The 23,193-nt window shown below is 36.9% G+C and overlaps 1 protein-coding gene and 1 pseudogene across 7 annotated transcripts in view; one reads left to right on the top strand and one right to left on the bottom strand.

The window, feature by feature from the left end:
* APAF1 (apoptotic peptidase activating factor 1) overlaps window positions 1–23,193 on the bottom strand; it is a 67,624-nt gene that overhangs the window by 38,241 nt on the left and 6,190 nt on the right. For all 6 annotated transcript variants that reach the window (XM_081130686.1, XM_081130683.1, XM_081130681.1 and 3 more), the window contains 11 exons: window positions 17,482–17,665; window positions 15,291–15,403; window positions 15,058–15,189; window positions 13,322–13,560; window positions 12,790–12,957; window positions 11,969–12,100; window positions 7,543–7,656; window positions 6,908–7,092; window positions 3,214–3,340; window positions 2,501–2,626; window positions 369–500 (listed from right to left, as the gene is read on the bottom strand). In XM_081130686.1, coding sequence (XP_080986812.1) covers window positions 369–500; window positions 2,501–2,626; window positions 3,214–3,340; window positions 6,908–7,092; window positions 7,543–7,656; window positions 11,969–12,100; window positions 12,790–12,957; window positions 13,322–13,560; window positions 15,058–15,189; window positions 15,291–15,403; window positions 17,482–17,665 — 1,652 coding nt within the window. The remainder of the gene's footprint in view (window positions 1–368; window positions 501–2,500; window positions 2,627–3,213; window positions 3,341–6,907; window positions 7,093–7,542; window positions 7,657–11,968; window positions 12,101–12,789; window positions 12,958–13,321; window positions 13,561–15,057; window positions 15,190–15,290; window positions 15,404–17,481; window positions 17,666–23,193) is intronic.
* On the top strand, window positions 10,994–11,797 carry LOC308553044 (small ribosomal subunit protein uS5 pseudogene; annotated as a pseudogene). The gene has a single exon. The product of its transcript is annotated as a small ribosomal subunit protein uS5 pseudogene (transcript).

Here is a 23,193-nt window from a genome sequence, read left to right as displayed (position 1 = left end):
TTTCTCTTCCTCTATGATTATGAGCTGTACGACCTATATAAACCGAGCTGAGAATAGCCACATTTCCTGTCACACAGAGAGAACATGCCTGAACCAACAAAGAGGGAAGCAGAGTCTAGAAATGGACAGGGAGTTAGAGCCTGAGAACGTAGTTTAAGCATTTGGAATCAGCTCTGCCTGAAGCCAGCTCCTTCTACTCTTTCCAATTACATGAGCCAATAATATCTTTGTTGTTGCTTAAGCTAATATGAGAGTTTGTTTCACTGCAACCAGAAGAACACTGATTAATACAATGCATGAGAAAATCAAAGGAGATGTTCTGGTGTGTTTACAAATTTATCCACATAATTCTCATTATCCACACTTACTTTGAGGACGCAGTCACTTGACCCAGTAGCTAAGAGAAGGTGATGTCTGTTGTGAGTGAAGTGGCAGCAGTTGACCTGCTCTGAGTGCTCTTCATAGCTGTGCACCAGTTGCCCAGTCACAGAATTCCAAATCTAAAGAAAATTTTAAAAAAATAAAATTTACCATTACCCTTCATTTTCAAATAAAGCAAAGAAAATGTGAGTTGCTTTGTGGGTGCTATCTGTCCTGTCTGCCAGATTTTCCCAGTCACACATGATGCTAATAAATACTGCTGCTTCCCTAAAATAGGTCAATATTTTGCCAGGATGTTTTTTAAAAAGCTTACTTGCAAGTCTATGCACGTGTCTTTCTATAGCATAACTGGAATCTCCTGAAAACATTACATTCTTCAAGGGCAAGATTTCAGATGTTCATATGAACAAATGCAGGCACAGAAGTGCGAAGTGGGGATGGAATAATGGGCCTCAGCTGGGAAGGGTGAAATCCAAGCCCTGGCTCTACCACTCTTAATTTGTGTATCCCTGGTCAAGTCCTTAATTTACCTTCACCTTGCTCAGTTCCCTCCTCTATAAAGTGGGGATACTCATACCTGTCCTACACAAGCATGGTATCAAATAGGAAAAAGGATACGGTAAGTGTTCTGTTGACTTAAAAGGAACAATAAATAAGTAAAGGCAGATGGCTTGATGAAAAAAATAAAGACTTTAGATTCTGAGGGAAGCCTAGCTTTCCACCCTGGCTCCATTAGTTATTAGTTAATATGAGTTTGAACAAATAACTTCATATCTGAACCTATTTCCTCATGTGAAAAATAAGATCAATACTTACTTTGCAAGTTGCAGTGTAAATTGATAATGTAATACAAGAAAATGTGTAGTATAAAGCCTCATGCAGTATTGAGTTCACAATAAAAAATAATCATCGTTCTAATTACTATGTAAGATGACTAACTAAGCAGTCTAATCCATCTAACAACAAACAAAAGAAATAAATTACCTAATCAATCTTCACTGGGCTTTGGACTTCTCAGAGGTACTAATGCCCCTCTCATAGCATTTTCTTTTTATCTCATCAAAGCACTCCCCAGAGGTCCAGAGAGTTTCCTTTATTTTGAAGTTCTTTTAATTTCTGCCTCTTGCTTTAAATTTTGAATTCTTAGAAAACAGAAATTTGGTATTATTTCCTTTTACTCCATAGAACTTTGACTTTGGAAATGCTCAGAGGGCCAACTGCAAGTCTGACTCAGAGTAGAGGTTACAGAGTATGTTAACTAGCTGGTTGTAAAGTCACCTATGAGAGTCCAATATATCAAGAACTAGATTTTTCTAAGATCTCAATTTATTCTGGACACTCCAGAGCCTTCTTCAAGTGGGTAGAAACTCCAGGATAACTCCCAAGCCAACGTTCTTACTCCCAGGTCCACTAAGACCCACCCCACCTAGTCAGATTTAGCACTCCACACCCCTTTGAAAAAGGCGTAAAGTGACATTCCCCCACCATTTATCAGACAAAACATTCCCTTGGACTTCAATTTCTCTTAAATTCTGCATAAATGCTCTGGCTAAAAGCCAAATTTAGGGACAAGAGACAAGAAAGAAAAATTCACAAAGATAAAAATTATCCTGTATTTTATTTTTCTCTATTTACTTTTTAGACTAGTAACCTAATTCTTAATTTGTTTATCCATGTGGTTTTGCACTGAATATAAGCCAGTTTATAAAAGTAAAAAATGTGGGCTGTACTTCACAAATTACGCATTTTACAACAGAATCCAATCTCAGATAATAATTTTATGCAGTAACATTTCCAATCACAGTAGACTCAAAGATTTCAACTGATATTTAACCCACAGACCAGTTAATAAATGGCAGGCAAATTTATTAATTTTAAATTGTTTTTCCCGGCTGCCTGGTAAATATCTCAGGCTGATCAACCTAGGTATTTTTGCTGGGGCTTAAATATAAAGGTTTTTCAGACAGCGTTAATTTACAATGGATAAAAACTGAATTGCCTCAAGTTAGAAGATCAACAGGCAAGAGTTCTTTAACCCTTCTTATCCTAGTCCCTGTATTATGGAAAAAGAAAATGAATTCTGTGGTGATTACAACTCAAGAGGAAAATGTCTCCCTACCTTCACTTTTTTATCCGCTGAGCAGGTTGCTATAAATTTGTCATCTGTAGAGAATGCACAGCAAAGCACTTCATCCTCATGAGCTTTGATTTCTAGAAGTTTCTCTCCTGTTTCAGCTTTGAACACCTACACAAACAACAACAAAATTGTTTTACTATGTATCACTTAACCATAAACCATTATTAATAAAAATATTTCCTTAAAAGATCCTAATCACTGCTATTTTTCAACAAAAATGAACCTTGGCAAAATCACTCCAAATATCAGAATTTCTGTCCGAATTCGTATGCTTTAATAGAGAATTGTCCATTGTTAAATGTTTTACTATCAGAAATCTATGCCTGAGCTGGTTATAAAATAGGTATTTTACATAATCACTGTTTTTCAGTCAGAGCCCTGTTTGCTGTGCTAGAAAGTCCTATGTCTTTCAACAACTATCATTTCCTCATTACCTTTAGCTGGCACATGTGTGATGACAACTGACTGGTGGAGTGAAAAGCACTTCTATGTCACTTGGCAAGTTTAGAATTATGAAAACACACTACCATATCTTTAAAATCTCTAGAGAAAGCTTTCATAAACTGTTTGAGAGATTTGGGTTTCTCTATTTCTAATATGTGCAATTTACATGACTTTTAGGATTTAAATATATTCTAATATGCACGGTATTAGATACATGCCCTTTTCAATGTTTCCCGAGGGATATATTTTACCTGTAAGGTTTTATCAGCTCCACAAGAAGCTATTCTGTGACCATCCTCAGAAAAGCAAGCATGGTAAACAGCATCTGTATGGGGGCGGACAACTAAGCGGGAGAGATTCTTGATGTTTTTTTTGTTTCTAAATACAAGGGAAAAAGGAACAGAAACCCAATAAATGAGAGTAAAAGCAATTCTTTCCTTTCGGTAATCAATTGTCTTTTAACTTAGTTATATTCTCCCAAATACAAAATTCTCAAAATTAAATTACCAACATGTAAATGACAGCATAGATCACCTGTAGAAAAAGAGCAAAATATAACAAAATTGGCATTGTAAGAGGACTACCCTATATCAAGCAATTTGTCATGTGTTACAAATGTCACTGAGTTGGAAGAAATCCAGTTAATCAAATACACATCGCTTTCTATTTTCCTTTGATACTTTAATATTAACATGTGCAGAGAAAACATTATGTAAGGATACCCTCAGAAAAAACAAAAAAACCTCCGTATCTTTTAGAAGGAAAGGAGACAGCAAAATGAAGCTCATTTCCTAACTGAAGTATGACACTACACCCACCACTACAATGATGTACTTTTAAAACCGCTCTTCTCTAACTACAATTATTCAGACTTAGAGAAATAAAAATAAAGCAATGTCATTTTCTGTGTATCTTAAATCTCCTGAATACTAGCTATCCCACAGGTACAAATATTATATTATTTCTCATGTGATAAAGGGTAAAGGAACATAACGAATACTTGAAATAAGAGAAGTATCAGAACAGTGTCAGAATTTCAGTGTCAGTCACTTTGAGTACAAGTAAATATATTAAATGGTATCGTGTTTAAGAGTCAAAGGTTGAAGTCATATAAACCTAAAAAGCAACCTCACTTCTACTACTTACTAGGTATGTAAACTTAAGCAAATGGCTTAACCTAGTAAGTTTCCTTTCCTCATATGTAAAATGGGAGTGTATCTGTTCTAAATAGTGCCTTTCACATAAAGATGCCAATGTAATCATTCTTTTAAAAAATTACCCACCCAAAAGACCGACCAAAAGAAAAAGGAAACACAGAGGTAAATCAGACTTAGACCCTGCCTGGAAAGTTTTACACTTTACTAGAAGTGAAAAAACAAACAACTATAATATAAGAACTAGACTGATGAAAACTTGAAAGAAAAACAGGTTAAGTTACTAGCAAAGGTGAGAGAACATTAGACTAAGAAAATACTCTTTCCCCTTTATCTACTCAATTCCCCAAAGAAAGCTCAGAAAGTGACCTTGTCACAATGATGGCCAAAAAGTATTACATAACAAATGAATTTATGAAAATATAATTTCTTTGAAAGCTAAAACTCAGTTAAATTAAGCTTATACCAACCTAAATCCTTCTACAGGAAAAAAAAAAAAAAAAAGGTTTTCTAGTTCTGAAAAATAAAACATTATTTAAATATGACTTGGTCAAACCCAGTTAAAAAATACAGCTATGAATGACTAGTCATTCTATGAAAGAACATCACAGGTTGAAATGCAGTTGATAGAATGAAAAAAAAGAAACAGCATAAAAGAGTAAAAATAATGAACTATACCCATTTAATTATCAAACCAAGTATTAAAATTCTATTTCAGCCACTAATTATGACATGAATTCAACCAATCTTCCACAAATTTCTATTGAATACCAACTATATGGACCAAGCAATATACAAAATGCTATGCTTAAAAACAACCACCAATATTTATTGAGCACCTTCTATGATCTAGGTGCTGTTCTGAGCACACTATGTATGTGTGCTTGTTTGTACACACAAACACTCTCATTCAATCCTCACAACAATGCGATGAAATAGTAGCACTAGGTGAGGGAAACTGAGTAACTTTCCCTAGTTACACACAACTAATAGATAGCAGAACTGGGATTCAGCCCAGGCAGTCTGGAGACAGCCTGTTATTTTAGCCTCCAAACAATTCTATACTTCAGAACACATGGACTATTATGGGAGACAGACAAGTAAACAGGCAATCACCATAAGAGGAGGCAATGCTATCATCTGGGGTAAACAGGTATTCTAGAACACAGACAGATCTAACCTAACCTCAATGAGTTAAGGGGATGCTTCCAGGGAGAGTGAAACCTCTTCCCGAGAAAATGCTAGACAATGGTTAACTCTAGGAAGTGGGAAGGTGGGTAAGCAGGGGAGTCTTTGACTATTCATTTTACATCCCTTTAATACTGTTTGATTTTTTTAAATCAAGAACATGAACTACTTTAAAATTAAAATAAAATCAACAAGAAATTAAATTTTCATTTTAAATAAAAAAATTTGTAAAAGTTCAGTTGGTTAGTGTCATCCTGGTATGCCAAGGTTGTGGGTTTGATCCCGTCAGAGCACATACAAGAATCAACCAGTGAATCTGTAAATGAGTGGAACAACAAACTGATGTTTCTCTCTCTCTCTCAAATCAATAAATAATTTTTTTTTTAACGTCAAGAGGAAACTTAAAAAAAAGAAACTCTCTCTTTCATGGAACCTTCCCAGAATTCCTCACTCATTCAAGTGAATTACCTACCTCTCGGTTCTACCTCTTTTTTATACATGCTTTTGTTGCACTCATCACATGATAATTACTTGCTTAAACTTCTTTCTACACTACTAGGTTGTGAGCTCCTTGGGAAGAGCGTTCAACCTAGTAACACTGCTTACTTGGCACATCAGAAGAGAAGTTCAAATGTGTGAACTAAACTAATTTAGGGAAATCATCCATAGCAACCTGACTTATTTGGAAAGAGGGCCCAGGGCTATAGAGATCACTGACATCAACCTAGAGTTTAATTTATATATAAATTATACTTGTGATTAGACAAGCACTTGTACTTATTTCTAGCAATAAGAGTAGCTTGGCATATAGAAGCATGGAAAATAAAGCTACACAGACCCAGGGTTTAAATCCCATTCAGCAAGCCACATGAGCCTAATCAATAATCAAGTCTCAACCTCTCTGTGCCTAATTTTCTCATTTGTAAAATAGGGCAAATAATATTTACCTTATAAGGTTGTTTTGAAGATAAAATGACTAAGATGTGAGCCTATTGTATGTAACAGGCATTAAAAAGATGGTAGTTTAGCTTTCCTTTTACTAATTGAGAAAATTAAGGTGAGAGCAAAATGGGCCTCTTTAGGCATTAGAAGAACCATGGTTGAGGGGAAGTTTAACAAGGGCTGTGTGCAAGACAGTGTTAATCACTCTACATCCAATACCTCATTTAACTTCACAAAAACAGTACCAACCTCAAAGGACTGTTATCTCTATTTTACGTATAAGAAAGGAGCATATAACTTGTTCAACATCACAGAACTGTTAGGTTTTAGAACTGAGTCTCAAACATTGGTTTGTGGCTTCAAAGCCCATGTCCTTCACTGCTTGCTGCATTCCATCCACCAAGTAAAGCATTTGGTGTGAATATTTAGAATGACTTGTCAAAATGCCATACAGGCAAGCATCTATTTCTATGGACTCTTTGAACATGTATATTTCTCCTATGCTTACTTCTCTAAAACTTTTCAGTAAGAACACTTATTAAAAGTGCCAGTCTTTTCCAAAGAACTGTTGTTACGTCTTCCTGGAGTGAACTTACTCACTACCTGAAAAAATAATGACATAGCGCACACGGCTCCCTTTGGTCTCTCCTAACCTACTTACGTCCACTCTAGGTAAAGCATCCCGTTGTCAGCCTCCTGCTTGGCCTTCAGCTTTGCTTGCTGATAAACTTCTGAAGTTTCTGGTTCACAGAGACCCAGTTGTACAATATTAGGAAATGGCTGTCGTCCGAGAAGATGTCCATTTAAAGATAAAAACTCCTGGAAATTCTCACAGACTGCATAATCCTGTGAACAAACTGAAATCTCTTAGAAACATAACCAGAGCCAAGACCTGACCTTTTTCTGTCTCTGTGATCTTGTCACTTTGAAGGCGTAAATGAGATATTCTCTGATGAGCTAAAACGGAATAACTAACCACTTAGGTAACAAATACAGAGTGACCCTCTTAATCTTTTAAACACAGGCTAAAAATCTCATTATCAAAGTACCACTTTCTTATCACATTCTTTAAAAGTAAAAAGCCCAACCCTGAACACGTTACTTCCTCAGCTTTCACACCTCAATCAAATCCACATCCCCATGGGCGAGGAATCAGACTAGTTAGGATCAAACATCCAAGCAAGACAACTTTCTCTCTTCATTCCTCCCGTTCTGCTCGTCCCCACTACTGAACCTCGATTTAGATGTCAAAAAAGCCACGTCCTTTCAGGACTTATTTTTCGTTTGAATATATACCTTTTCATCCAGTATATCCCTGTATTCCACAAATTCATGAATCAGATGAGCAGGGCCTACGAGTTCCGTTTTTGCTTTAATCCAATCCAGGGAAAACATTAAAGCACAAAGTTCCTTTTCAAAAAAAATAAATAAATAAGATCAGGAGCCCTGTTAAAGAGATCAAAGAATTTTAAATCTACCATCATTATCCTAATGCTACTGAGAAAAACTTAGCCAGTATCTCAAATTTAAGGATGAAGAGGAAGCTACTGAAGGTGGCAATCCTTCACGAAGGGTAGTTTCATGAATAGTAGTTTGCCAGAGAGTAAATACGAACAACTAAGAATTCCCAGGTATAGAAGAAAACAAGCAGCAAAAAGGAAAATGCAAAAATAAACAAATTTACTTTGAAGCAAGAAGTGGTAACCAAGGTCTCCTGATTTATTCATTTAAAATGCTATATATAGGAGATTAAAGATGGCGGCAGGCAGAGTGAAAGGAAGCTATTGAAAAGGAACACATAAATAGTTTTAAAGAACCATAAAATGGACCTCACACCTTAACTCAAAATAAGTTTTAGTTGGATTAAAGACTTAAATATAAAATAGAAAAATGGTGGTGCATTTAACAACATAAAAACTCAAATCCTCAATATAGTAGAGAGCAATGTAAATAAAATTTAAGACAAAAAAAATAAAGCAGGAAAAAATACTTATAACAAGTATGACAGAGGACAGTATTAATAAAAATGAATAATACTCATCATTCATTTTTATAGCAAATTCTTTAAAAATAGGAAAAAGATAAACATCCCAACATAAAAATAGGTAAAGGCAATGGATGGGAACCAACTCACAAAATAAAAAGTACAAATGGCAAAAAACCTCACCAGTAATCAAAGTGAAACAACAAAGATTTACTTTTTTTCTGCCACCACCAGGCTGGAACCTTAGTTTCCTCATTTTGTAAATGGTGATACTAATAGTCTGTCTTGCAGGGTTGTGATAAAACTTTAAATGAGTTAGTATGTATAAAATGCTTGGAACAAATCCTGGTGCAAAGCAAATCCTTAGTAAATTTTAGCTGCTATTATTATAACAATTCTCACTGCCTAACCATTACCATTGCTTTCATGGAATATAATTTATCTCAAGCAGTAGCTAATTCCACTTACCTATAATGGCTCATAGGCAGTTAGTTACAGGAGCAAGGATTAAAGGCTAGGACAAACTCATCCCAAAGCACTCTCATGAGAAAGTAACATGTTACCTAAACTCTCTGTGCACACGAGAAGTGCAAGGTCATTACTTCACCCTCTCCCTCTAAACTCACTTTAATCTTGGATGGGAACACTGATACCATTTTAATTAATTGTAAAAGATTAACAAAAACTTTTTAAAGAATTCTTTTTCATCATGTTTTCTTAAAAGGGTCTTTGAAACAGGGTCTGAATTGGTGAAAACTTCAGTGCAGGGCTGCCTGTGTAACTAAGACTTACCCATCACTTAAGATTTACTATTTTTTAATATCAACCAGATTTCTAAAGACTAAAAGGAGTGATAAGAAAATTGGCTAGAATCAGAGGAAATGACCACTCTCTTACACTATTAGTAGTGATATAAGTCAAATCAACCCTTATGGAGGACAGTTTGGCAACCTGTATTAAAATTCAAGCAGTATACACCATTTGACCTAGAAATCAATATGTGTCCTCAGAAAATAATCAGGTGCGTGTGCTTAAGCAAGCTTATTGTTCATAAGCAACTGGTTAATCTAATGTAGCTACACAATCAAATAGAACACCGCTTTTTAAATTATGTTGCTCTATATAAATTGACATAAAAAGAGGATGATATATAATTAAGTGCAAAAAAAAAGCAAGATATAAGACTCTATTTCTATTACATATGGTAATACAGTTTGGGTTTTAAAAAACAAGTGTGTGTATGGAGCAACAAAATGACCTAGACAGGTATCCACAAGAGCACTGGCCATTGCTGAGTGCAACCTTCATTTCCTCCTTTTAGTTTTTCCATATTGTTCCAATGAAAATAAATCATTATCTTTAATCATCAAGAAAAAAAGGCTAAAAAAGCGAGAAGAAACTGAATCCTGCCACACTATCATACATATCAAAAGTTGGTTTTTTTTTAAATGCATGAACCCATTAATTCCACTTCAAAGAATTTTCAAAGGAAATAATATAGGTGTAAAGACAAACAGAAATATTCATTACAGCATTATACAGGCAAAAAACGGAAAACAAACTAAATGTTCAACAACAGTTTAGCTAAGTCAATTAGGACATTGATATTTATTGGAATACCTTTATTCCAATGTAGATTATTAAACATAAAAAAGAAAAACAGGCTACGACACTGTTTGTGTAACCAAAAAATAATGTACCTAAGCATAGAAAAATTACTCAAAAGTACATATGGTTTTCCAAAATGTTAACACTTGTAGTAGTTAGTTGGTAGTTAGGACTTCAAATATCATCTATGTGCTAATGATTCCCAAATGTTATCTTTAATCCATAATCTTCCCCAGAAATCTAGATTTATATATCCAACTATGTGCTCAATATTTCCAATTAGATGTCTTAATATGTATATCAGACTTAATATACTCAAAATGAGTTACTAACCTTTACCCACCCCCAAAAATACTTGTTCGACCCACAGACAGCACTATCTCAGTTCATGGCAGCTCTAATCCTTCCACTGCACAGCTTAGAGTCATCTTTGCCTCTTCTCTAATAATGAACACCAAATTCATCAGCAAATCATGATGTTGCTACCCCTATATCATCACTTTCTTTCTCCTTCCATGCTTTCTTCTTCTGAGCACTTACTACCCCCTGACATAGTATACATTTATTTGTCCACTGTCAGTCTCCCCCAAGAATGTAAGCTCAATGACAGGAGGGTCTTTGTGGCTGTAGCACAGCCTCACAATGAGTAACAATACCAGTACATAACTGGCACTCAAAAAATATTTGTTGAATGAATGACTATACTTTCCCACCCTCCATTTCCTCTCAAAACTTAAAAACAAATTAATAAAGAAATGCCCAGCTGGGCGTGGCTCAGTGGTTGAGCATCAATCTAGGATCCAGGAGATCAAGGTTCGATTCCCGGTCAGGGCATATGCCCGGGTTGTGGGCTTGATCCCCAGTCAGGGGCATGCAGGAGGCAGCCGATCAATGACTCTCTCATCATTGGTTTTCTATGTCTCTCTCTACCTCTTCTTTCCTCTCTCTGAATTCAATAATGATATATTAAAAAAAAAAAAAAAAGCTACTGTTCATAAAAGAAAGTTAATTTTCAGGTGATTCATTTACTGCAATAGTTACTAAGGTACCGTTTTAAATAACTTCAGGTAAAAATAGTAACAAAAATACTTACATAGTCTATAATTCTATTTTTACTAATAAAAAAATTCTAGTTCTTTCCTGAGGAAAGACCAAATGGCAGATGACACCAGTGCTGCGGGAGGGCCAGGTGGCCCCGGGGGCCCTGGAATCAGAGGCAGCAGAAGCTTCCATAGAGGATTTGGCAGCAGCATCCGCAGCAGAGGTCGTGGCCAGGGTCAGGGCCGAGGCTGCGGAGCTCACGGAGGCAAGACTGAGGACAAGGAGTGGATCCCTGTCACCAAGCTGGGCCGCCTGGTCAAGGACATGAAGATCAAGTCCCTGGAGAAGATCTATCTCTTCTCCTTGCCCATCAAGGAATCTGAGAACACTGACTTCTTCTTGGGGGCACCCTCAAGGACAAGGTTTTGAAGATTATGTCTGTGCGAAAGCAGACACAGGCTGGCCAGAGGACCTGGTTCAAGGCATTTGTCGCCATTGGGGACTACAATGGGCATGTTGGTCTGGGTGTTAAGTGCTCAAAGGAAGTAGCCACTGCCATACGTGGGGCCATCATCCTGGCCAAGCTCTCTACTGTCCCTGTGCAGCAAGGCTACTGGGGAAATAAGACTGGCAAACCCCACACTCGTCCCTTGCAAGGTGACTGGCAGCTGTGGCTCTGTACTGGTGTGCCTCATCCTCGCCCCCAGGGACACTGGCATCATCTCAGCCCGTGCCCAAGAAGCTGCTGATGATGGCTGGTATCGATGACTGCTATGCTTGGCCAGGGGCTGCACTGCTACCGTGGGGAAAGTCACCAAGGCCACCTTTGATGCCATCTCTAAGACCTATAGCTATCTCACACCAGATCTCTGGAAAGAGACTGTTTTTCACCAAGTCTCCCTATCAGGAACTCACTGACCATCTTGTAAAGACCCACACCGGAGTTTCTGTGCAAAGGACCCATGCTCCAGCTGTGGCTACCAGAAAAATAAAGTGAATTAAGCTCGTTAAAAAATAAAAATAAATTCTAAACACAGGATTAAATTAAAGTGAGATGAAAGAAAATAATTTTTAAATCAGTCATCTTACTTTGTGCATATCAGCACTGGCCATGTGATAGGCCAGAAAATTGTACCAGTACATGCAGTCCTCCTGATCTGGTGAAAGAGTATGTAGTTGGTGATGTCTCTGGAACTGAGTGATTACCTTCTTATGCAGATCCTGAAACATAAATGAAACATTTCAGAGGAAAGAAACAATTTCATAACCTAAACATCACAGTAACTCCAGCTTCCAAAGCTATTTAAGAATATACAGAGAATCTCTCCACAAGATACTTATGAATTATAATTAACAAAATGAAAAAAACAGCAACTTTACAGTGGAGATATTGGTAGATGCCACTTTAGCCAAGTGATCAATGGTAACATCACTGATAATCAGATATATCAACAGTCTGATATGATGTGCCGAGAAGGACACAACTTCATTTCTGTGGTATTCTTGCCAAAAATATGTAATTTAATCTAGTAAGGAGAAAACATCAGATAAACCCAAACTAAAAGACAATGTACAAAATAATTAGCTAGTACTCCTCAGAAGTGACCATGAAAGATATACAAGAAAGCTGAGGAATTTTCATAGATTTGAGAAAAACAAGGGGAATATGACAATTAAATGCAATATGGAATCCTGAATTGGATTTGGACCACAAAAAAGACATTAGTGGGAAAACTGGTAAACACCAAATATAAAATCTGTGAATTAGTAACATTATAGTTTTAACTTTCGGAGAGCTAAGTGAAGGGTATATGCGCAGAATCTCTGCACTGTTTTGCAACTTTTCTGTGTCTAAAATTATTTCAAAATAAAGAGTTAAAAAATAAAAGAATGTATAGAGGTGCAAGTACCTGAAGCTGGCTGCGGTTCTTCTCTGTAAGGAAATCTACTTGAAGATCATGCAAATAATAACAAAATGATTTTCCATTTCGATCACAGAATAACAGAGACTTATTAACAAACTCCTGCAGTATGTCTTCAACTTCTTCGGTTTCCATGTCCCAGAGAACACATAACACCTAGGAGTCAAAGTACAATGATCAGGACTGCAGACAAGGTGTTAACACACAAAGTAAATCACATCTCAAAGCCCTGAATAAGAATCTATTTCATAAAAAGAAGCTCAACCAATCCTCAAGAGAGAAAAGAAAGACAGAAAGAAGCCGGCTGCTTCTCCAGCTTCATTAGAACCACTGAAAAATACATAACCCTTCGCAGTTCAACATCGAGCCCTTGATGGAGACTGAGAGCAGGGGGACTTCTGAACCTTCCACCCTACCACCTCAGTCACGTGGATCTTATGTTTCCAAAATCCTCTGTAATAATAGCCTTGGTTACATGCCATAAATACCCACGGGTGAGGATTCTTGGTCCTTCTATTACCTTTGTAGGCACCTTAACATCCTTCTGCAAGACGGAAAGATCTGTGTAATAACCTTTGATGTCTTCTCGGAGCATTTCAACACTTATAGACATGGCTTCATCCAGAGCCTCATAATCATAAGATGAAGACTTCCTTATCCTCCTAAACTGCTTATTCTGAAGTTGCCTGAGGTAGTACCCCCAGCGTTCAGGAAAATCACGTAAAAGAGCACCAATCAAAGACACTACAAGAGGAGAACCTAAATGAAAGTCACTGTGTTAGTACTGTCTCATTTCAGAATTACTACTAAGTTAAGAATCAATTTATTGCTGTATATAGATATCCAAAACCTTAAAGTATTTTTAACTCTTGGGTTCATTTTAGGTATTTATTTTAAGTAAGTCATTAGAAATAAGAAATATTTCGTTTAAGGATATTCATCACAGAATTATTTAAAACAATGAAAAATCTCAAACAATAACAGAAATGACTCAATTTAAAGTACATCACAATATTATGCCATTGGTAAATTTTTTCAAAAGATATTTAATGGCATGGTAAAATGCTCAAGTTTGTTATATAATAAGGACCTGGTTTTAAATGATGTATACCACATTATAATCTTGATATTTTTTCCAAAGTTTTATATGTCCTAAAAAACTGGAAGAAATACTCTTACGATACTAAAAATTATCAGATTATGAATAGTTTCTATATTTTCTTTATAGATTCACACAGTTTCAAAATGGATATGCATGAGCTTTATAATAATAAAAATCAGGTATTTCTCCTAAGTTTAAGATTTTTTTTTAAATCAATTAACTCAAATCCAAGTACCTATTTGATGGCAGAAAGAAAAACAAAATGTATTTCCATGCATTAACCACAATGGAAAAAGTAATCTTAACTGCTAATAGATTTGATTACATAAAAGTTTAAACTTCTGGCGCTGGCTAGGTGACTCAACTGGTTGGGCATTGTCCGGCACACCAACAAGCTGCGGGTTTGATTCCCAGTCAGGGCACATACCCAGATGGCTGTTTTGATCCCCAGTCAGGGAGTATACAGGAGGCAACCTATCGATGTGTCTCTGGTTCTCTCTCTCTTTGTCTCTCTCTCTCTCAAATCCATAAAAACATATCCTTGGGTGAGGATTTAAAAAAAAAGTTTAAGTTTCTGTATTTCAAAAAGACTACTAATGAAATTAAAAGGCAAACAAAAAAATTGGGGAAAATGTTTGAAAAAACATGAAAAAGGGCTAACAGCTTCAATAGATTACCTAAAAGTCAATTAAAAATATGTATATCACAAAAGAAAAGTGAGTCAAGGATAATTTCTTAAAATGCAAAAATTCAATAAGTAAAAAGTTTAACTTCACTAGTAAAAATTGCAAGCTAGGAAGAGAAAACCAGTTTTTACTTAGCAATTAGAATACTATTTTTATAAAATCCCAACCAAAAAAATTGAAAACTATCACTACGTTTTTTTGTTCTTTGACAGCAGAGGTCATGTCTTCACGCTAACATACCGTGGGAGCTCATTAATGTTTTAATGAATGAATGAATGAATACCAAGATACCATGACACATTAAGTTATTACACATTTAGGGTATCAGAAAAGAACCTAAAATACTAAGTATTCTAGTGAAGTGTTTGGATGTTCATGTGCTAAACTGTCCTATTCATTAGCTTAATTTATACCACAGTGTAAATTAACATCTCTCTAGCCCCTCATACACAAAGTAAGTAACTCTACCTTTACACTCTTTTATAATACTATGAGCTTCTTCTGGCAAATCCGCTTTCTTCATGTTAACAAAAAGGGATAAGATTTCAAGTCCTTTCTCTTTTCCTAAGCTACTCTCCACGGGGACGACATACTTAGGACCTGCAAAATCACAAGACACAGGAAGTCATTTGGTGTGCCAATATTTAAATGCAATTGACTTAAAACACAAAGGTAGTAAAGAGTAAATTAATAATCCATACCCATCACTGAATCTGTAACACTCTTGTCTCTGGTTGTAAGAAGAATCTGGCACTGACTGTCAAAAGCTTTTAACACCCAGGGATCCCAAATATCATCCAAGATCAGCAGAGACCTAATTAAAAGAACTGTATTGAGTCACTGACATTTATTTTAAGCTTCCTTTTAAAAAAGAGAATGCCACCACTTTTTCAAACTTATAAAACAAGAAAAGAAAAAAGAGATGTCTCATGATTCTTCCTCTTTGCTAATATCCCCTTCACAACACAGGGTGGGGCAAAAGTAGGTTACAGTCCTGAGGAGGCTAAAGTTTATTCTTGTACTATTATTGATTAATTATTGTATTATTTTCCATACAGATAACTGTAAACCTACTTTTGCCCATCCCTGTATATTGATCCAAATTCAGGCAAAAAAATGTGAACCTTCCCCTTCTTCCCACCCAAAATCAACGCATATTAAAGTTAAGGGATCTCTAAAAAGAGGGCTGTAAGTATTAGAAATCAGCCACCTAGTGCCTAAAAAGAACTATCCATGTGATGGGATTTTTCCAATTCAGTCTTTAAGCACCAAAACCTAATGAGAACGGGGCTCAGGTTAGCATTAGAATGAATCATAGAACAATGATGACTCTTAACCTTTTTTTACCTACAAAGCTAGCAATTTCATATGTTCCGACCTAATAGAATGCACCAACAGATTACTTTTCATGTGATACTCTAGTGGGGTATTTTCCAGCCAAGAAACCAGTTTGTTTATTCATGACGACAGAGAACCTCTGTGCCAATTCCTAACTGGTCTCTCCAAAAACCTTTTTAAACTCACCAGAACAAATAAAAAAAACACACAACTAAAACCTGATAGCATAATTACACACTAGTGTTTTTGTATGAACGGCACTCCACTTCTGAACACTACAAAAGAAGACTCTAGGTGCACATGCAGTTTGGAGAATTGCAAAAGCATAAACCAAAATGATGCTGAGAGAGAAACAAAATGACTGGTGTTATAAGCCATGGTCTGATGCATCTGAAAGTGGTGACAATATTTTCCTAAACAGAAGTCACTTTTAATTTGCAAAGAAGAGAAGTGGGATTAGGGAGAAGTTACTGAGCAAAAAAAAGGGGGGGTGGGGGTGGGAATGGTTAGTAGTCTCAATTCTACTCCTCCAGGAAAATAGATACTAGTGACTATCAAGGGGAAGGGGAGATGATGGAGGGATCTGGAGGAGACAAAAGCCAGAGAAAAGAGAGCTTCCCTCTATAGTGAGTATCCATCATAATCATCTAGAAAAGGCTTTTTCCAAAAAGTACTCCTCACCTAATATTCTAATATCAACCCCCTTACCAATTTGAGAATCACTGCCATACTTAGCAACTATTACACAGGACAGTGTCTTACATCATCAGGTGTACCCATGTCATCACCTAATTCCTGCCCCATTTACTGTTCTACTCCTAAGGAATGCTTTATCACCTCTGTACTTGCAGCACTGACCAAGGCACAACACTCGATGCTCCTTAAATGAGCAAATGAAAGAAATGGCCACTAGATCATGGAAACAAAACTACTGACTGAATCACCAGTTATACTCTCCACACAAACAGCAACTAAGCTGCTGTCTTCCTTCTGGCTTAGTGGAAATTGTGAAATAGCTGGTAACAGTGCCTGGCACATAATTATATTGGTAGTTGAATGAATTAATGAATTATTGAAATAAACAAATAAAACAAACTTGAAGTACATGGAAATATAAGTTACAAGTATACCCAAAAATTAAGACAACACAATAAAAGGGTCCCATTAAATAAAAATTCCTTCCTGGCTCAGTCTTCTACCAGTTGCCTGCATTTACTCTCTTGTTCTATGCTAACCCATTAGAAACAACGGAGTCAGGGCAAGAAGCTTGCATTTTCTAGCAAAGACCACTCACCTACTTAAGAAACATTTCCTGAGAGCCGACAATGGTACATAAGAGATGATATGGTAGGTAGGAGACGAAGAAGAGAAAAGTAGCAGTTTTAGGCCAGTGGAAGCTACTTTTTTTTTTTTTTTTTAAATACGTGCGAGAGAACAGCAGGAAAGCAATGGTTCTTTCTTAGACCCTCTACCAAACAGCAAGGAAAGGATATGATGCTCTCAAGATGTCAGTAGTTAAGTCTCCTTGGGACTTCATTATTTGACCGTCTGTACCTTGGGTGTTTGCGCAGCATCAGAATGCGGAGACGGTCTTTAGCCTCTTCAATATTAAGTGGAAGCCTCTGGGAGCTGCTCTCATCCTGGTCCAACCGCATACAAAGATTCTGCAGTTTCATCAGAAGCCCGGATTTGTCTTGTTTCCCAACTGAAACCCAGTGCACACCCCCAGGGAAGCAACCTGGTGAGGAAAAGAACAATAAACTTAAGGCCTCTAAACAGGAGTCCTTCTTTCAAAGATTTTACTTATGGGCAGCAGATTTGTTCCAATCTTCAATCTCATCACATCTTCAACTTCTTCTGATCATGAATTTTACTTGTAGGGTATTTACTGAGTTTTACAGCCTAAATCTAAGACCAGTTGAAGAAAGGGAGAAACTGAAGTTTGGAGTAAATCTGCTTTTTATCAGTAAAATTTTACCAAACAAAATTTCACAATCTTTGTCCCATGTCATCAATCATTACTGTATAGCAGCTTTTCAACCTAAGCCTTCTAGACATTCTGGACCACACAAGTCACTGCTGTGGGAGATGTCCTATGCGCTACAGGATGTTGAAAGGCCTCCTTGGCTTCCATCCACTGGGTGCTAGGAGCATTCCCACTCATTATGACAACCAAAAGTGTCTCCAAACAGTGCCAAACGTCAGCTGGAGGGGAAACCACCTCTGACTGAGAACCACTGATGTCTAGAAAGGTGTAACTCACCCATTATGGCTTTTGTATAGACTTAAAGAAAGAAGCTAGCTTTAAGTATGGCTCTAATGCTTACTAACTATGTAATCTCTGGCAAATCACTTCACCTCAGTCTCATTTATTATACTGAAATAAAACTGTTTACCCTATCTATTTCAGAGTTACTCTGAGAAATTAATGCTATAAAATATGTGAATTTGCTATGTTAACTACAAAGGGCTGTAAGACTTTCTTAGTGATATGAATCTAAGATCACCTTACACAGAGTAAGGTTTGAACTAGTAAGCACTATATAAGAGTGGACATCATTATTACTTTTACTGTCAACTGTTATCATCATCATTATTGTTAATTAAGTCATAACATTTGTTTAAATGTTTTTTATTTATTTCAGAGAGAGGAAAGGGAGAGGAAGAGAAAGAAAAATATCAATGATGAGAAAGAATCATCGATCGGCTGCCTCCTACACACCCCCTACCAGAGATTGAGCCCACAGCATGGGCATGTGTTCTGACCAGGAATTGAACCATGATCTCCAGCTTCATGGAGTGATGCTCAACCACTGAGCAACACTGGCTGGGCAAGCCATAGCATTTTCTTAAAGTATGTATTTTTTTACTTTGATATTAGGAGCCAAAAATCGTAATCCTTCAAAGACTATATTTAACCAGTTCCCCATAGATAGAAGAAAATGTAAGAGGGGTCCCTATGTGTAAAATATGCGGGACACTAGCATTAGATAATACCAGTGGCATTAATCATAAAGATTTATATTATGTGATCATAAAAGTCTGAGAAAAAGCAAAAAATAGATAAAAAGATAAATGAGTTATGTTTTACCAAAAGGCACTTTATTTACCGGTATCAGAAATAATTAAGTACAAAATGAAATCACTATTTTAAAAATTTAATCATCCAAAAGAAACATTTGTATATAAGCACAAAGATGTATTTATGACATTTTTTTGAACACTATTCTAATAGCTCTACACATTAATCTATATTTAATCCTCACAGCAGACCACCTAGCAGACACTATTATTATCCCCCACTTTACAGATGAGGAAACAGGTATAGAAAGGGTGAGTAACTTGTCTAAGGTTACACAGCTAATAAAGCAGAGATGGGATTTCAAAACTCCAGCATCAATGCTCAACTTCTACACTACTCTTCCTCCACACAGACATTCACGACAGCACCGTTTGCAACAGGAAACACCTGGAAACCACCTGCAATGTCCACCTGAATCTCCTCTTCCCATGGAGGTTTCCAAAGCCAGAGGCAGGCCCAACTGAGCAAGGAGAAAACCCCATATGTAAATGAAGTTTGGAATATTAAATAGGACTTGATATTTTAATTATTGAAATGAGACTGGGACTCTGAACATGGACAAGGCCAGTGAAAAAATCAGTCCCAGAGGAGTTTTAAAAAGGAAATGAGGGGAAAGAGTCCAGTTGTTTTCTGATTACACCCAACAAACCCCAATGCAATGGTGACACATCCACTAAATAAACCTGGTAAAACTGCCAAGGTTTATGATCATGAATTTAACTTGAAACTCGGTTAGGTGTTTTCTCCAGCAAAAAAGGAAGCAAATAATGATCTGCATGAGCAACAGGGAGTAAGAAGGACTACCAATTCTACCTCCGAGCATAAAAAAGGAATCAGCTTTCACCCAAGATAAGGAGAGAGCCTAAGAGCCAAGAGTATGTGCTAAGGAGCAACTGAATGACGGGCAATAAAAATCTAGGCCCAAGCCTAGGAGGAGAATATTGGGATAAACAGTGAGGATGGTATGAAATCAATGGGTACGTCTTGATAGGTCAGAAAACTGTAACAGTGAACGTGAAGAACAGAATAGGTGGAGGTAGGCAAAGAGTAGAATAGAACGTTTGTATCAAGATTTCAAAAGTGGAGCATCCCTTCTGGTAATGCCGAGGACAAGTGTTCAGGCCGGGGTCTGGAAGGAAGTAAAGAAAATGTCACTGGAAATGAAGTCAACAAAGGGAGAGGCCAAGATTCTAGATGACTCATTACAAAGATACCAAAGTCACGAAGAATGCCAAAAGAAGAAGGGTTTAAATTTATAATTAAGAACTCCAGTCATCAATGAATGAGAGGGCAGTAACATAACTGGGAAAGACTAGCGAAAAAGGACAAAGAATTTAGCTGGAGAAAGAGTATTAATGGTCTGAATGAGGCAACAGAGAGCAAGAACAACATCTACCCACTTTCTGGTGCTGACGTATGTGGGATATAAAGGAAAAATGTTGTCACAGTTTCAGATAAGGCAAAAAAGTAAACATTCTAAAAAGGGGTTGATGATATAGGGGAGTTTCCTGATCACAGAGGAGGAAGTCTAAAGGGTATGGCAGAAAGGCTTGGGAATGAGGGGAGGGGACCTAGATCAAAATTTGGTAATGTACTGAGTAAACAGAACAAATGACCAGGAGACAGAGAGCTCTGTGATAACTGAGGCAAAGACGGCACTATGAAGCATGGTTTGATTATCAGTGCCAGTGTCTTACAAGGTAGACAAGTCCTACGATTTGCTCCTGAAAGCTTCCTGAGTTCCCTTAGGCTTCCTTTAGTGTACAAGTCAACAGTTACAAAGCAGTAAATCCCTGATTTGTTTCATTTTCTGGCTCCACCTAGCGTTGTAGCTGTGTTCTGTGAGTGTCCATGTTTGTAAATGCAAAGGTAAAAGTTTGGAACAATTCACTCTGAACTGTTAACCATGATCCTCTCTCATGAAGAATTCAGGAGAAAGGGAAGAAGGGCAAGCGAAAAAAATTTTATCTTCTTTTTAAATGAAAATACTACTACTATAATATTTAAAACAAAATTTCAAACTACCTGTTGTTCCTATGGCTTTTTTTTTAATTTGTGCCTTCTCTTTAAATTTTTTTTTAAATCATTTCAGGATTAAAGACAAGGCTAAGAAAGTATCCTGATATAACTAGCTAGTAAACTCATTAGATTTAATTTTAAGTACCTATTGCTTACACCAAAGGTCTTTCCTAAATTTAAAACTAGATGAGGGCATTATAAACATATGCAATAAAAAAAGTTTTATTTTTTAAAAATAAAGACAAAGACAATGACCTAAAGATCTGCAAAACTCCTACCATCACAAAATGACAAATACTGAAGAATTCAATCCACATTTCAGAAAGAATCTTAACTACGGGCACAAGAGGGAGCAATTTAGCCTTGAATGATTTCTGTAATTCACTCAGAGAAACTTAATCAGAGAAAAATTGCCTGTATTCAGAGAGAATTAACCCCATCCTACTTTCACACGAGGTTTATCCTGGTAGCAATTAATAATCTAATAGCATCAAGAAAATCTTGGGAAGGACAGAAGCAAATAGGTAGGCAGCCTCTGGAGAAAGCTTCCATTCTTTAAAAACTCAGGGGGAGGGGGTTGGAGAATGAGTTCAATCCCCAACGGCCAATGATTTAATCAATCGTGACTATGTAATAAAGCCGTCATAAAAACCCAAAAGGGTGGGGTTCAGAGTTTCTGGGTTGGTGGACACAAGGAGGTGTGGGGAGAGTAGTGCACCCAGAGCGAGCATGGAAGTTCCACACCATTCCCACATATTTTGTCTTTACGCATCTCTTCCATCTGGCTGTTCCTGAGTTACATAACCTTTTATAATAAACCAGTGATCTAGTAAGGAAAATGTCTCTCTGAGTTCTGTGAGCAACTCTAGCAAATTAATTAAACCCAAGGAGAGGGAACCTCTGGTCAGATGCACAGGTAACAATCTGGAATTGTGATTGGCATCTAAAGTGGAGGGTGGGGGTGAGGGGTAGGGGGGCAGTCTTGTGGGACTGAACCCTTAACCAGTGGGATCCGACACTACCTCCAGATAGATAGTGTCAGGATGAAGTTTAAATCATAGGACACCAGCTGGTGTTAAAGAATTGCTGCACGTGTGGGAAACTCACACATGTGGTGTCAGAAATGAAGTAGTGTTGTAGTTGTGTAGAGGAGACAGATAGGAGTATGTTTTTCCTTAGAGGAGGGGAAGGGAAATAAGAATGGGAAATTTTTAAAAGGAAAAACAGCAAGAAGCTAAGTCTTATACAGACTTAATATGATAAGGACTGTGATCTAGAAAATACGATTAACACTCAAACCTCTGTACTTGAGATCTCACAAAAAAGCATATGAGGAATACAAATTATGCTCACTACGCACCAGAAAATTGCTATCGCTGACATTTTCTCAAAACAAAATAGTTAAAATCTATTCCAACAGCAAAATTTGTACAATATGATTTCCAAGCAATTAATTCCTAAGTTGTTTGTCAATTTTAACTGCTAAAATTGAAAATTCACCCCAATGACTGAGTGATTTCAACTGAGCCGAGGGTTACGCTTTTAATCCTATAAATCAGTACATTATATGTGTATTTTATAGGAAGTTCATCATAATGTCGGGGGGGGGATTTCTTCACACTAAAGGAACTTAATCCCATTTTATCCTAAAATATCCTTGGTGATCAACTTTGCAGCAGAGGTAAAAATTAATTAATTAAATAATTAATATCATCCTTGAGCCTGAGACTTGCATAGAGCTGAGTTCCAGGAAACTTCTCTATAATGATAAAGGGGGAAAAAACAGGCTTTAGGAGTTGGACCTACTCCCAACAAGAGTAAGATCAACACTGCTGACAAAGGCCTGAAGTATACAACAGGTGTGCCCTAGTCTCCACATCTCCAAATCTGTTAGAGGTTCAATATTTATTCCATTCATTCTGTCATCATAAAGGGTCTGAACGGCTAACTAGGTATTATAAATTTAAAAGTCACTGACAACTAGAAATCAGGAACTGCCCTTAACTTCCCCTAGAACTCACTAAAGAATAGAGGTGACCAAAGACTGAAGGAGCTATGGACTATTCCTGACAAACACCCTGAGAGCCTATCAGACTCCTTAAGGCCGAAGTACACCTGCCAAATGTCCTAAACCCTCTTCTGTACAGTATGGCCTTCCCCACTCC

This window comes from Miniopterus schreibersii (assembly GCF_964146895.1).
Source record: "Miniopterus schreibersii genome assembly, chromosome: 2".
NCBI lineage: Eukaryota > Metazoa > Chordata > Mammalia > Chiroptera > Miniopteridae > Miniopterus > Miniopterus schreibersii.
This window is presented reverse-complemented; position numbering and strand designations above follow the sequence as displayed.